The sequence below is a fragment of the Salmo salar genome, chromosome 18, assembly GCF_965601325.2.
Source record: "Salmo salar chromosome 18, fSalSal1, whole genome shotgun sequence".
Taxonomy (NCBI): Eukaryota; Metazoa; Chordata; class Actinopteri; order Salmoniformes; family Salmonidae; genus Salmo; species Salmo salar.
The window spans coordinates 17935851-17952745 of NC_138308.1; the positions used below are offsets into that span (position 1 = coordinate 17935851).

Genomic DNA, 16895 nt, shown 5'->3' on the forward strand with positions numbered 1-16895 from the left:
ATAAATTGTAGACCTCCACAAGTCTGGTTCATCCTTGGGAGCAATTTCCAAACACCTGAAGGTACCACGTTCATCAGTATAAACAATAGTACACAGTATAAACACCATGGGACCACACAGCCATCATACCGCTCAGGAAGGAGATGGGTTCTGTCTCCTAGAGATGAACGTACTTTGGTGCGAAAAGTGCAAATTGATCCCAGAACAACAGCAAAGGACCTTGTGAAGATGCTGAAGAAAACCGGTACAAAAGTATCTATATCCACACTAAAACAAGTCCTATATCGACATAACTTGAAAGACCACTCAGCAAGGAAGAAGCCACTGCTCCAAAACCGCCATAAAAAAGACAGACTACGGTTTGCAACTGCACATGGGGACAAAGATCATACTTTTTGGGGAAATGTCCTCTGGTCTGATGAAACAAAAATAGAACTGTTTGGCCATAATGACCATCGTTATGTTTGGAGGAAAAAGGGGGAGGCTTGCAAGCCGAAGAACACCATCCCAACCGTGAAGCACAGGGGTGGCAGCATCATGTTGTGGGGGTGCTTTGCTGCAGGAGGGACTGGTGCACTTCACAAAATATATGGCATCATGGGGAAGGAAAATCATGTGGATATATTGAAGCAACATCTCAAGACATCAGTCAGGAAGTTAAAGCTTGGTTGCAAATGGGTCTTCCAAATGGACATTGACCCCAAGCATTCTTCCAAAGTTGTGGCAAAATGGCTTAAGGACAACAAAGTCAAGGTATTGGAGCGGCCATCACAAAGTCCTGACATCAATTCTATAGAAAATTTGTGGGCAGAATTGAAAAAGCGTGTGCGAGCAAGGAGGAACTGAGCAAGGACTCAGTTACACCAGCTCTGTCAAGAGGAATGGGCCAAAATTCACCCAACTTATTGTGGGAAGCTTGTGGAAGGCTACCTGAAATTTTTGACCCAAGTTAAACAATTTAAAGGCAATGTTACCAAATACTAATTGAGTGTATGTCTACTTCTGACTCACTGGGAATGTGATGAAAGAAATACAAGCTGAAATAAATAATTCTCTCTATTATTATTCTGACATTTCACATTCTTAAAATAAAGTGGTGATCCTAACTGACAGGGAATTTTTACTCAGATGAAATGTCAGGAATTGTGAAAAACTTAATTGAAATGTATTTGGCTAAGGTGTATGTTAACCTCCGACTTCCACTGTTGATACCACAGAGCATCAGCACCTTGGTTCTGTAGAAAACTAGTGGATGATGGAATGTCCGCCTACTTTGACAATCTGGAAGAGTGTTATAATAATCCAATCCATTACGTCAGTATAGGTGTAAATAAAATAAGGTAATAAGATAAGAGGTGCCCATAGAGTGTGTCACTGATACAATATCATGTTGTACTTTACCTCCAAATAGCCTACAAGTGATGTCAGTGATTGATTTTCTTAGACACATTGAGTCGCAACTAACATTCAACTTTGAGCTTGCTTTCCCTTAAGATAAAACCAACTCTGTATTTGGTAAGTAGCATTATGTGAAATCTAAAATGTTTTGTTTTATTATCTCTCTTGCTTTGACAGTGTATAAGGGGGATAATGCAGGAAGATGTCACCAGTGTCCCTCTCCCCTCTTGGTAATTTTTTCTGACCTTGCAAGAATGTGAATTGTTTCACTTTTCTCCACTTTTTGTTCAGTGATGATCAAATATCATATTATGGTCATGTTCAGTTTCTCATGTTCAGTTCTTCTTTCAATAGACCCATATTGGACATAGGATTTTATGAAATTTGTTGACAGAGCAAGAGACACATACGTAGCTGGGTTGTGCTTGAATTACGGTGGCATTTGGAAATGGCATTTGAGAAAAAAGAAACATACTTTTTCAAGATGTTTTCATTTAAATGTATTTGGGTACATCTTCCCATAGCAAATCAACTAATATTGTAGCTTAATGACTTTTTACCATTACAATAACATTGTGCCACTAGTAGGAGTAGTAACACCAATGATGGTAACGCCAATGTGACATTTTGGTAAATGAGGATTTTCTTAAATGGCGAAAATTCTCAAATCTAAGCTAAGCAACTATTTCAAAATAATTTACTAAAGTGATATTTAATAATTTTAAATTGAGTAACGCCACGTATCACTTTGGAATTAGATAACAAATGATCAATGGAATCCTCAAATTTATGGCATACTAAAAAGGTGTGATTAACAAATAATTGTATTTAATATATCCCCAATAACAGTTTGCCATTGGAGAGAATGCTCAAGGTCTTTGTATATCTTTGTAAAGAGTGATTTTGAAGGGGGTAACATCAACGACATAAAACTGAGGGACACACATCACTAGTAAAAGTTATTTTTAATAGCGTTCATTCTTTTTATTGATCTATACCATATGTGTCAAACTCATTCCACGGAGGGCAGAGCATCTGCGGGTTCACACTTCTCCCTTGTACTTGATGAACTAAGGTCACTAATTGGTAAGAAACTCCCCTCGCCTGGTTGTCTAGGTCTAATTCCATGGAGAGCCTCGTGTCGGCAGGTTTATGTTTTTTCCTTTCAATTATGCCCAAGACAACCAGGTGTGGAGAGTTCCGCAATTAGTGACCTTAATTTATCAATCAAGTACAAGAGAGGAGCGAAAACCCAAAGACACTGCTGTCCACGGAATGAGTTTGACACCTTTGCTTTAACTTAACTCCTAGCCTAGTTAATGTTAACCACAACAAATTGGAATTGGTAACATAGCATCAATTTAGCAAATTTGTAACATTTAACAAATTACAGTTCTTGCACCACACATGGGTGGCAGGTAGCCTAGTGGTTAGAGCGTTGGACTAGTACTGAAAGGTTGCAAGATCGAATCCCAGAGCTGACAAGATAAAAATCTGTTGTTCTGCCCCTGAACAAGGCAGTTAACCCACTGTCCCTGGGCTGTCATTGAAAATAAGAATTTGTTCTTGACTTGCCTAGTTAAATAAAGGTAAAAATAGGCATTATTTGTTGTAACTAATTTATGCACAATCCTTGCTTTAGGCCAACATAAAAGACGATTCTCATGGAAACTAAAAGGTAACACTCCAACCTGGTCTCAGAGCATTTTATATTACTCTGTATGTACATCCGGAATCCCCATTTACAATATATTATACAATATAGTATATCATACAATATATAATGTTTCGTATGGTATGTATTCATTTGTTGATGTCCATCACCCATTTCGTATGATATGTTACGAATTACAATTTCATATTATATGTTACGAATTTTAGCTAGGTGGCTAACATTATTTAGCTGGTTAATGTTAGCTAGGCTAGGGGTTAGGTTAGGGTTACGTTTAGGAGTAAGGTTAAACGGTTACAGTTAGGGCTAAGGTAGGGGAAGTGTTAGCTTACTACAAAGTAGTAATTAGCAGAAAATTAGCTAAAATTGCCTGTAATGAGATTTGAACTCACAACCTTTGGGTTACTAAACGTTCGTGTTATATGCCCGACCAACCACCCTACTTTCTTTTTTCCTTAAGTAACCATACCAAATGTGACATATACTAGTTCCAGTGTCCCTGATTTACCTTTCCTATATTACGTCTTGAATATGAGACCAAGCTGCTCACTCACTATGAAGTGCCTACTAAAACTGATATTATTGAACAAAGTTCTAGCATCACTGCCTATATGTCCATTCTTAGGAGCCTCATACAATAGTGAAACTCAATACAAACACTCTCCCAAACGATTGCAAATAGGCAACTGTTCAACAATACATTCTGGCAACAAGTATCTCACCTGCTTTCTCCGCCAAACACGAGAGCCCCATTACAAGCACGAGCAGCACCCCAATGAAGCACATCTGCACACCGAGCAACTCCTTTCGCTTTTTCCGCCGAGCTTTGGTTTTCTGTTGGTTCAGCATCACTTGAAGCGGCCCACACCGCACCCGGACGGTCCCGGGCATCATGTCAAAAGCCATCCCATCCATGGATACGTTTTTACGGCGACAAGGCTTCTGGGGTCCCGGAAAGTGAACGTGGAGGGAAGCCGGGAGAAAGAGGGCTTCGGAAAGTTACACAACGCAAGAGATGGGCTGTCGATGGGTGAAAGAAAATGTTGGTATTCTATCTTGCGTCGGTTGCGATGTTGTCTTCTATATTACTTCGGACCGAAGTGTTGTGCGTTGTGGCTGTTGCAAGAGGACGGAGCACTCCATGGATGCTTCAGTTTGGTGCCAGTTCTCGCAGGACACAGTCTGCAGCGAGGCTGGTGATGTTGAAGAGAGAGCGCAGAAAAGAGAGGGGAGGAGTGTGTGTGTGTGTGTGTGTGTGAGAGAGAGAGAGAGAGAGAGAGATTGTAAAGCTATAGCCAACAGAATTAGCCTATGGTTAAAATTTTTTATGATGTAATGTTGAATTCAGGTTAATTGACAACACAGTCAAATGTAAATCAACACTAGACGTCGAACTTGAGTCTGTGCCCAGTGGGATACATTTTTGAAGCAGCAGGCGTTATTTGGAACAAAAAAATACGCGCTCATCGTTGCCCTCTCCTGGATGCAGTAGGCCCATATTCCATCGTTTCTTTCAGATAGCCTATTGCAGTAGAACCGTTTGGCAATGGATGGCAATTTGGACATTGTAAATCCTTTGCATAAGAATGGCAGGCACCCATAAGTGCGCACGCGGACACACACACACACACACACACACACACACACACACACACACACACACACACACACACACACACACACTGTGGGTGAATGTCAATCTTAACACTCATGCACCACACCACTCTCCTCTCCTTCATTATCGCATAATCACAGGTTGACCTCTTCTAACCCGGTGAGACCCAGCATACACCCACTCCACTCTGCTTTTGATGCATTCCACTCATCAGCAGGTTCTTGTTCAGTATCAGCCTCCATTCAGTATGTAGTATAAAGTAGTCAGCCTCAATAGACTGAACAACAGGTTGACCACACACACTCCAGTTGATTGGGGTCAAAGGTAACACCCTCTGTTTCTCCCAAGCCAGAAACATCCATAGTGCATTTTAAGCACTTCAAATCAAATCAAAATCAAATCAATCAAATCAAATGTATTTATATAGTCCTTCGTACATCAGCTGATATCTCAAAATGCTGTACAGAAACCCAGCCTAAAATCCCAAACAGCAAGCAATGCATGTGAAAGAAGCACGGTGGCTAGGAAAAACTCCCTAGGAAAAACTCCCTAGAAAGGCCAAAAACCTAGGAAGAAACCTAGAGAGGAACCAGGCTATGAGGGGTGGCCAGTCCTCTTCTGGCTGTGCCGGGTGGATATTATAACAGAACATGGTCAAGATGTTAAAATGTTCATAAATGACCAGCATGGTCAAATAATAATAATCATAGTAGTTGTCGAGGGTGCACTTACATGGCATCAACATGAATAACCCCAGGCTCTTTAATTTAACCATTATTTTACCAAGTAAGTTGACTGAGAACACATTCTCATTTACAGCAACAACCTGGGGAATAGTTACAGGGGAGAGGAGATGAATGAGCCAATTGTAAGCTGGGGATGATTAGGTGACCATGATGGTATGAGGGCCAGGCGGTGTCAGAGGAAGGTCCTAAAAATTGTCAAAGACGCCAGCCACCTTAGTCATACTTTGTTCTCTCTGCTACTGCATGGCAAGCGGTACCAGAGCGCCAAGTCTAGGTCCAAGAGGCTTCTAAACAGCTTCTACCCCCCAAGCTACAAGACTCCTGAACAGCTAATCAAATGGCTTACCAGACAATTTGCATTGCCCCTGTCTTCTACTCTCTGTTATCTATGTATAGTCACGTTAATAACTCTACCTACATGTACATATTACCTCAACACCGGTGCCCCCGCACATTGTCTCTACCGGCACCCCCTGTATATAGCCCCACTATTGTTATTTACTGCTGTATGTTTTTTTACACCGTGTTATGATTAACTAGCTAAGATTTGGCCCTGTAAAGTGCATTAGGTCATGGGCCACATCGTTTTGGAATAGTTTTGATCTTACTGAATCGGAGTACAGGGTGCTTTTTGGTGAGCCTGTTGCAGCATAATCTTGTATGTTGGGCAGAGATACTGGATAATATCATCACAGGATGGAGGTGTCCTCAGGCCCACCTATCCCATAATGCCCTCTGAGTGTTAGCCAATGAGTTGCCAGATTAGAGCTATCGCCCCTTGGTCCGTACTCGCACAATCTCACTCACACATACACACTCATATGCTCAAACACACACACTTCGGGATTGAACATAATCCTGTTCCAGAGCGCATCACAGCAGGGATTCAGGACATTGGAAAATTGAATCAAATGGATTATGATGAGGAAACGGATTTTTGATTCAGTGCCGTTGAGAATTTCTGCTGCCTTAGTGGGAAGGAGAAAGACTGGTTTAAGCACACAATGAACCTGAGATCCAAGAGTTTTGCTAGGTAACATGCTGACCACCAAATGAAATGTATTTGTCACATACACATGGTTAGCAGGTGTTAATGCAAGTGTAGGGAAATGCTTGAAACACCGGTCGCGTCGCATGCGTGAGCATTGCAAAATACATTTACACATACATGTTATTCAATCATTGCCCCCACACTGCTCGCACGCACCAACGAGCGTCTGCGTTGCCAAGCGCTAAAATAGAAGTCAGTTCTATTTGTGACGCTGAACGCGGTGCAAGTCCTGCCTCTCCCATTTCCTCATTGGTTTATAGAAGCAGATACCCATGTGCCATCTCCTCATTGGTTATACCCACGTGGGTGATTGAAAGACGAACTGAGGTCGGTCGTCATCGTGGTAATACTATGAAAGTTGGATGCCAATCGCCATATAAAGTCCAAAGAAGAAAAAGCCTGGAAGGAGGAGAGATGACTAGAAGCGATTCGGTTGACCATTTTATGTGTGGATTAATTGTCGGAGTAGAGGACCTTGTGCATTTCAGGTAAAATAACAACAACGTTTTTATCCCATCGCAAATTAGCTAGCAACAGCAAGCTAGCTAAATAGGACAAATTAGCTAGCAACTGCAAGCTAGCTAAATAGGACAAATTAGCTAGCAACTGCAAGCTATCTATCTAAATTGCCATAAATGTTTAATTCTTTTCGACCTGTCCCCAATTTAATATAATTGGTCTAGAGTTTGTTTTGATATTTCAACCTGCGTATCGTGATTGCGTTTGGTGTGGGGGGACAAAATCTATTTGCGCACGATGGCGCACGCAGTCGCACGCACCTGGTTTGGGTATGGTGTTAGCCTCACTGGGAATTAAATGCTAGCCCAAGCAGACCTAGGGGGTATCTTCAACATTCCCTCTTATTTCCACACGTTTATCCCTCTCTTATTCTCTTTCCCTGCCTCTAATCCTCTTGTGCATTCATTTGCTCATGCACTTTTCCTCCCTCTCTTTCAGCCATGCTGCACATTTTGTCATCTCTAGTGTGTGATCTCGTTCTCCCTTTCTCTCTCTTTCTCTCTCTCTCTCTCTCTCTCTGGCATGATTTGTCCTTGTCCAGTCTTTGATGTGCTGTTAGTCTTGTAACTCTGTGAAGCTGGTTTCAGTTCAATTGAGCTCTGCTTTCTCCTTCTTTTGATCAATAGAGATGGACGTTTTGTTTACCCAGTTAAAAGGCATCAAACTGTATCTGAGTGGCCAGCTGTGTAGGTGAACGCATCACTTAATGCATCACTCAGTGGCAGCCATGTCATTTCAGGCAGCCTCGGGTACAGTAGATATTGTTATTAATGAAAGACATTTATCTCCACATTTGTATGGCGCCTCCGTAGATACACATGAACCTATCCAAATATAACATAGCACACCACTTCAAGAGATAGTTTACCCAAATGTTATAATTGCATAACCTTGTAGTTATGGAGGAAGATAGACAGTTACCAATGATTAGCATTGAATAATTCACAGCCACCACTGACAAAACGCATTGGAATGAGATAGACTCAGGTTTCAGGTTGTTTGGGATTCCGAGTGGCGCAGCAGTCTAAAGCACTGCATCTCAGATCCCGGGTTGTATCACAACCAGCCGTGATCGGGAGTCCCATAGGGCGGCGCACAATTGGCCCAGCATAGTCCGGGTTTGGGGAGGGTTTGGCCGGGATAGGCCGTCATTGTAAATAAGAATTTGTTCTTAACTGACTTGTCTGGTTAAATAAAAAGTATATTGCTGATTTATGTGGGAGATTGTTGTTGTATGATGAAGAGTAAGTAGTCAGGGACAAGCGTGAGTGCCACATTTACCCATCATGCACTGCTTCATGCCACATTTACCAATTTACAAAAAAACCTCTCTAGCACTTCCCAGTAATGGTTAAACTTCTTCGATGGTTTAGTAGCTCATAAAATCTCTCCTCTTCAGGTAGGTTTCAGCCTCCTCTGTCACTTGGATATTGGTCCCTATATAGGCAATACCCTGTGTGCTATTAGTGCCTGCGTCACTGACCAGTGATTTGTCTCAGCTATTGATGAAGTGAACCTCTCCCATTGATTCTGTGGGGCTTTAGATCAGCATAGGTTGCAGAAAAGCATTTAGAGGTGTGTGTGTGTGTGTGTGTGTGTGTGTGTGTGTGTGTGTGTGCGTGCGCGCGAAAGAGGGTTTGTGGGGATATTGTTCCATACTACTAGATTGGAGAGTTTTGCTGATGTTAGTTGGTGCCCGATTGATGACATCTGATGACAATGGATGTACAGTGTTTGACCCCACACACCTGTTTACTCACACTTTGCTAAGCATGGTCCAGCCCTGTAGTATGATGTTTTGAGGCAGGCCCACAATCCCCTCTGTCCGTCTGTTCTTCATGGAGACATGAGACAGTGTGACTCTGACATTGTAGTCTAATATTAGGGAGGGTAATAACTTTCTCTGTCTGTCTTTCATGCCTCTCAACAGTTTCATTCAAAGACAGCCTGCAGCAGTGCCTGTTGTTTGGTTGGCTCCCAAACATGTTACCCGCTGTGACCCATCTAAAACCGTGTGTGTGTGTGTGTGTGTGTGTGTGTGTGTGTGTGTGTGTGTGTGTTCGAGTGTGTGCATTTGAAGATGCCTGATTTGATTAATGTAAGAGAGAGAGCATGGCTTGATGTGCTGATATTGATTGTCTCCAACTATAGAAGCAGTAGTGACAGTCACCTCTACAGTATCTTTCTCATACATGTTCATTCATTTAACCCTTGTTACAAGATGCTGTGTTCTCAATTCGTATTTTCTAAAACAGACCTATATACAATGAATATACATTAAGAACACCTGCTCTTTCCGTGATATAGACTGACCAGGTGAATCCAGGTGAAAGCTATAATCTCTTGTTGATGTCACTTGTTAAATCCACTTCAATCAGTGTAGATGAAGAGGAGGAGACAGATTAAAGGATTTTTAAACCTTGAGACAATTGAGACATGGATTGTGTTTTTGTGCCATTCAGAGAGTGAATGGGCAAAACAACAAATTTGCCTTTGAACGAGGTATGGTAGGTGCCAGGCGCATCCTACACACTTCTATGCATAGTTGATTCTCAATTGTAGAAGAACAATCAGAAACAGAAAGGGAAGACAGCTATGTACGTCATACATATAATTCTGTTTATTAAACGGATCTATGGTAAAGCCATGAAATGACATCTGTGCTCTCCATGTCCACATGACAGTGCCACCTCAGGGATTACATTAATAAGAGGCGTATAATGACTTGATACCCATGTCATACAGGGCCGGATTAACGAACGGGCACTCAGGGCACGACCTCCCCGACCTCCAGGGGGTCGGTGGGCCCCCAGATGACATATGATAGCAACATTTGTAGAATTGCAGTAAATTAGATTTAAAACGGCAACATTTTCTCTCAGCCTCATGGCAAAATGTGAACAAAAGCATGAGATGAGCTATAAAACGGCAAACAAAAATAGCAAAAAGTGTAGAATTGCAGGATATTTGCTTTAAAACTGCAACATTTTCTCTTAGAATCATGACAAAATATGTATAATAGCATCAACTGCACATTTCTTCTCTCTGCACCATGGTAAAATGTGTTGAAATGCAGGAACTTAGCTGATTTTCCCAGCCCCTTTCCAGCCCCTTTGTCACTGGTCCCACGGGGGACCAGTACGGAGAAAAAATTTATGAAATGTATGCATTCACTACTGTAAGTCGCTCTGGATAAGAGCATCTGCTAAATGACTAAAATGTAAAAATGTAAATATAGTGAAAGACTGTCCTCGCTATCCTTTGCCTCCCCTGAATACCAATGTCTCCTGCTTTATCAGGACAGTCAGATACAGTTGAAGTCGGAAGTTTACATACACTAGGTTGGAGTTGTTAAAACTCGTTTTGCAACCACTTCACAGATTTCTTGTTAACAAACTATAGTTTTGGCAAGTCGGTTAGGACATCTACTTTGTGCATGACACAAGTAATTTTTCCAACAATTGTTTACAGACAGATTATTTCACTTATAATTCACTGTATCACAATTCCAGTGGGTCAAAAGTTTACATACACTAAGTTGACTGTGTCTTTAAACAGCTTAGAAAATTCCAGAAAATGATGTCATGGCTTTAGAAGCTTCTGATAGGCTAATTGACATAATTTGAGTCAATTGGAGGTGTACCTGTGGATGTATTTCAAGGCCTACCTTCAAACTCAGTACCTCTTTGCTTGACATCATGGGAAAATCTGAAGAAATCAGCCAACACCTCAGAAAAGAAAATGTAGACCTCCACAGGTCTGGCTCATCCTTGGGCGCAATTTCCAAACGCCTGAAGGTACCACGTTCATCTGTACAAACAATAGTACGCAAGTATAAACACCATGGGACCACGCAGCTGTCATACAGCTCAGGAAGGAGACGCGTTCTGTCCTATAAAGGTAAACGTACTTTGGTGCGAAAAGTGCAAATCAATCCCAGAACAACAGCAAAGGACCTTGAAAAAGATGCTGGAGAAAACAGGTACAAAAGTATCTATACCCACAGTAAAACGAGCCCGATATCGATATAACCTGAAAGGCCGCTCAGCAAGGAAGAAGCCACTGCTCCAAAACCGCCATTAAAAAAGCCAGACTACGGTTTGCAACTGCACATGGGGACAAAGATTATACTCTTTGGAGAAATATCCTCTGGTCTGATGAAACAAAAATTGAACTGTTTGGCCATAATGACCATCGTTATGTTTGGAGGAAAAAGGGGGAGGCTTGCAAGCCAAAGGACACCATCCCAACCGTGAAGCACGGGGGTGGCCGCATCATGTTGTGGGGTTGCTTTTCTGCAGGAGGGACTGGTGCACACACACACACAGACACACACACACACACACACACACACATTCCCGTCGTCACCCAAAAGCCGCTACCTGTTCCCTTCTAGGACTGGGTGTTCTCTCTTCTGTCTTGGTAAGAGAACATACCCTTCTGTAGAGAACAGAATGCCTCAGCCATACTGCACTCTAATAAAGGCTTCTCCACAACTTACCCAAACACACTTGCATGCATCCACAAACACACACAGAGCATATCCATCTGACCAACAAGATCTCATAGTTTCCCTTCAAAAATCGATGAATTATGGATAAATGTCAATTTTTTTAATGCATTAATTCCGTGTGGTTACAGAGTTAATTCTGCGTGGCTACCGGGTTAATTCCGCTTGGTTACATGGTTAAAACAGAAACAACTCAAAGGGTTAAGTTTAGGTATTAATTTCGAGTGGTTAAGGTTAGGACTATGGCTTGGGAAGGGCTTAAAACAAAATAATTGAAAACTCTCTGCTGTTTCCATCAACTACCATCAAGTATTCTCGCAGCTTGCTACAGCATTGTGAACTGCGGTGGAGCAGTGGTCTAAGCAGCGTGCTCTGGCTCCAAGCATCACAAGTTTGCACCCAGTGCTGGTCAATCATTTCATTTTTTTTTAGCACATAGGAAGGCATATATCGACATTCTCAGGACCTTTTCAAACCTCCGAAATCACTGTTTATTTCAAGTGATCAGGCTGCATCTGACACCAAACAGGATTGATTACGCTGAGAGCACAAAACAACAGAGATTTTACACAGTATCACTCAATGCCTCTGTCTAACATTTGTTCCAGACACACATAGTTTATCCTAATCAATCCAAAGTGTATCATATTGCTATTTTTCTTTTCTTTTCTGTGAATATCACTGAGACAGTGAGTGAGGATAGTAATGTGTGTGTGTGTATCGGTCTGTCCTACTAATCAATAACCCTGGTCACTATGTCCCCGTCTCTCCTGCTCCGCTGCGACACTCATGCTAGGCTTTCCCTATGGGGATTTCCAAAATACTACCTCTTCTCTCTTGTCTATTTCAATTGGAACTGAAAGCGTTCTTAACTACTTCGCAGATATGAAACATAATACAATCACAATATCAGTCAAAAATATAAAATTCATAGTTTATGCTACAAAACCAACTGTACAAGAGGTTTCAAATATAGGTTCTACCTGACTCAAAATTCCATGACGTACAATAAGGCATTGTTGGCAGAATAGATGGATGCAGTTCAATGTATGATTATATAACTCACCAATACATTTCTTTGGTTAAAAAATGTTTGCTATCAGGTTGTAAATCACAGCTGGTCTGGTACATTGTTTGCTGCCTCCACCCATTTGGGATGCACTGTTTCAGTTTCAATATTTTTGGACAAAAACGGACGAATGTAACTAAGGCTGGGATTGTCAATACAATCAAACTAGCAAGGGAAATGATCAATTGTCAGTCATAACGTGGCTAATAGGCTAGCATATCTATTTATGTAGCTATTTATTTAGAAAGCTAAAAACACAGAGCCTAACATTAGCTAGCTAGCTAGCTGCTGGGAGGATGTCATGTCATTGAAGAAGTGGGCGAGTGACTGACTTTTTCCCCTCATATCATTTTGTGGCTACAGTTAAAGATGCAGGTGTCATTTCGTTAGCTAGCAAGAAATGAGAATCACTTCACTAGCTAATTAGCTATGCTGAACTTGAACAACTGTTATCCAGTTAGCCAGAGTGAATTTACAAACACAAGAGATATGCTATCTACTCTGATTTCAGAGTGTGCCAGAGCACAGAATAACTGATGAATTTACGAATGCACAACACTTTGGCAAAAAAGTAATTAAATTGTTGACAGCAGCACAGTTAGTCACTCACTAACACTCTAGATAACATGCAAACAGATCTGCTGAGGCGAGTAAAGGGGTCAGACTGAGTGAGGTGTTCTCTCATTTGTGTCTGGAAGTAGATAGCAAGCTAGCCAACTTTAGCTAGTTAGCTTGGGTGCTTGACTGCCATTGTTGTGAGGAACGCTTGGATCAATCCTACTCCTTCTCCAGTGTCCAGTGTCAATAGTGCAGTGTGAGCTCTGAATGCTCCAAATTTACGAACAGACATCGGAGCGTACTCAGACACACTGGAGGCAATTTACGAACACACCCTTAGTTGTCAATCAAATGTATTTGGCATCGATGAAATGGGCGGTCAGGCAGGCAAGTTTCCGTTCAGTTGTCAAAATGTGGGTTGGGACAAGCATGCATTGGCAGGAAAGCAGCAGGAGGACGAGCAGTCTACTATTCTCCATCATTTATCAGTGCAATTTTGACGGCCAACTAGCTGAAAAAGTTTGCGAAGGTTTATCTAATGTTCCCTCGTTAGATTTTAGCTCATCTCGCTCTGGCTAGCATTAGTTGTTGATCTTGTTGTTGTTGATGTGCATAACTGAGGGGGAGAGAGCCGCCCATTTAATTTTTTTTTAGCAATAGGACTGTAAAGTTCACAAATGTAAGAGGACTCCCGGGGTATTTACATATTTGCATAACTCCATTCAGGTTTATTTTATATCTTTTGGTGAATGTGTTCTAATGATCTAACGTTTCACTGTTGCTACTGCCTGTAAACACACAGTCCAGTTCAAAGTGAATGATGGCATTCCAAGTGGCAAAAGGCTTATTTGCATAAAGGCCTACTGTAAAGCTCTGATTGGCTATGGCGCACCAGTCTGCGTAGACTCAGGTCCTGGACGAGACAGATGTTTTATTTACTGCAGTGTCTATTAATTGTCCAAACGCATGACCGCTTTCCCACTCTATATTGTTATTTTTTTTAGAATGGCGCTGGAGGAGATGGCTGCCGTTTTACGGTCTCCTAACCAATTGTGCTATTGTGTGTGTTTTTTCGTGTTATTTGTAACCTATTTTGTACATAATGTCTCTGCCACAGTCTCTTATGACTGAAAAGAGCTTCTGGATATCAGAACTCACCTCGTACTGGAAAAATATTTTTTCTTTAACGAGTCGGACATGAAGGATTTATGTCAGACACCCGTCAAGGCCCATATCCCCGTGATTCGCATGAGAAAGAGACTGAGATATCGGGGACAAAGGTCGGGGTGCCTTGTAAGGATCCGACGGCAAGTGGGTAATCTGCCTCTACCATCAGTACTATTAGCCAATGTACAATCATAGGATAACAAAATAGACGAACTACGATCACGAATATTCTACGGGAAATTAAAAACTGTAATATCTTATATTTAACTGAGTCGTGGCTGAATGACGACATGAATAACATACAGCTGATGGGTTTTATGCTGCATCGGCAAGATAGAACAGCAGCCTCCGGTAAAACAAGGGGTGGAAGTCTGTGTATATTTGTAAACAACAGCTGGTACACAAAATCTAATAGTAAGGAAGTCTCAAGGGTTAGCTTGCCTGAGGTAGAGTATCTCATGATAAGCTGTAGACCACACTATTTACCAAGAGAGTTTTCATCTATATTCTTCGTAGCTGTCTATTTACCACCACAAACCGATGCTGGCACTAAGACCTCACTCAATGAGCTGTATACGGCCATAAGCATTTACATTTACATTTAAGTCATTTAGCGGACGCTCTTATCCAGAGCGACTTACAAATTGGTGCATTCACCTTATAATATCCAGTGGAACAACCACTTACAATAGTGCATCTAAATCTTTTAAGGGGGGGTTAGAAGGATTACTTTATCCTATCCCAGGTATTCCTTGAAGAGGTGGGGTTTCAGGTGTCTCCGGAAGGTGGTGATTGACTCTGCTGTCCTGGCGTCGTGAGGGAGCTTGTTCCACCATTGGGGTGCCAGAGCAGCAAACAGGAAAACGCTCATCCAGAGGCGGCGCTCCTAGTGGCCGGGGACTTTACTGCAGGGAAACTTAAATCCGATTTACCTAATTTCTACCAGCATGTTAAACGTGCAACCAGACAGAAAAAATACTCTAGACCATCTTTACTCCACACACAGCGACACGTACAATGCTCTCCCTCATCCTCCATTTGGCAAATCTGACCATAATTCTATCCTCCTGATTCGTGCTTACAAGCAAAAACTAAAGCAGGAAGCACCAGTGACTCTGTCTATAAAAAAAGTGGTCAGATGAAGCAGATGCTAAACTACAGGACTGTTTTGCTAGCACAGACTGGAATATGTTCCAGGATTCTTCAGATGGCATTGAGGAGTACACCACATCAGTCACTGGCTTCAATAAGTACATCGATGACGTTGTCCCCACAGTGACTGTACGTACATACCCCAAACAGAAGCCATGGATTACAGGCAACATTCGCACTGAACTAAAGGGTAGAGCTGCCACTTTCAAGGAGCGGGACTCTAACCTGGAAGCTTATAAGAAATCCCGCTATGCCATCCGACGAACCATCAAACAGGCAAAGTGTCAATACAGGACTAAGATTGAATCGTACTACACCGGCTCCGACACTCGTCGGATGTGGCAGGGCTTGCAAACTATTACAGATTACAAAGGGAAGCACAGCTACGAACTGCCCAGTGACACGAGCCTGCCAGATGTGTTAACCTCTCTAGGGTAGGGGGCAGTATTTTCACAGCCGGATAAAAAACGTACCCGATTTAAACTGGTTACTACTCTTTTCCAGAATGGAGAATATGCATATAATTGGTAGGTTTGGATAGAAAACATGCATGTATTGTATAACATAATGTCCTAGGAGTGTCATCTGATGAAGATCATCAAAGGTTAGTGCTGCATTTAGCTGTGGTTTGGGTTTATGTGACATATATGCTAGCTTGAAAAATGGGTGTGATTATTTCTGGCTGGGTACTCTCCTAACATAATCTAATGTTTTGCTTTCGCTGTAAAGCCTTTTTGAAATCAGACAATGTGGTTAGATTAACGAGAGTCTTGTCTTTAAAATGGTGTAAAATAGTCATATGTTTGAGAAATTGAAGTTATAGCCTTTCTAAGGTTTTCGTATTTCGCGCCACTCGATTCCACTGGCTGTTGACCTCTATGGGCTAGGTAGGACGCTTGCGTCCCACCTACTCAACAGCCAGTGTAATCCCGTGGCGCGTTATTCAAATTCCTCAAAAATGCAAAAACTTCAATTTTTCAAACATATGACTATTTTACACCATTTTAAAGATAAGACTCTCGTTAATCTAACCACACTGTCCGATTTCAAAAAGGCTTTACAACGAAAGCAAAACATTAGATTATGTCAGCAGAGTACCCAGCCAGAAATAATCAGACACCCATTTTTCAAGCTAGCATATAATGTCACATAAACCCAAACCACAGCTAAATGTAGCCCTAACCTTTGATGATCTTCATCAGATGACAACCCTAGGACATTATGTTATACAATACATGCATGTTTTGTTCAATCAAGTTCATATTTATATCAAAAACCAGCTTTTTACATTAGCGTGTGACTAGCATGTGACTAGCATTCCCACCGAACATTGCCGGTGAATTTACTAAATTACTCACGATAAACGTTCACAAAAAGCATAACAATTATTTTAAGAATTATAGATACAGAACTCCTCTATGCACTCGATATGTCCGAT

The 16895-nt window shown here is 41.7% G+C and overlaps 1 protein-coding gene across 1 annotated transcript in view; it reads right to left on the minus strand.

The window, feature by feature from the left end:
- The window catches only part of slc24a3 (solute carrier family 24 member 3), a 91882-nt gene extending 87572 nt beyond the window's left edge, over positions 1 to 4310 (minus strand). Inside the window, exon 1 of the mRNA XM_014154585.3 lies at positions 3793 to 4310. Coding sequence (XP_014010060.3) covers positions 3793 to 3985 — 193 coding nt within the window. The 5' untranslated portion in view covers positions 3986 to 4310. The remainder of the gene's footprint in view (positions 1 to 3792) is intronic.
- Between the last annotated feature and the right edge of the window lie 12585 nt (positions 4311 to 16895).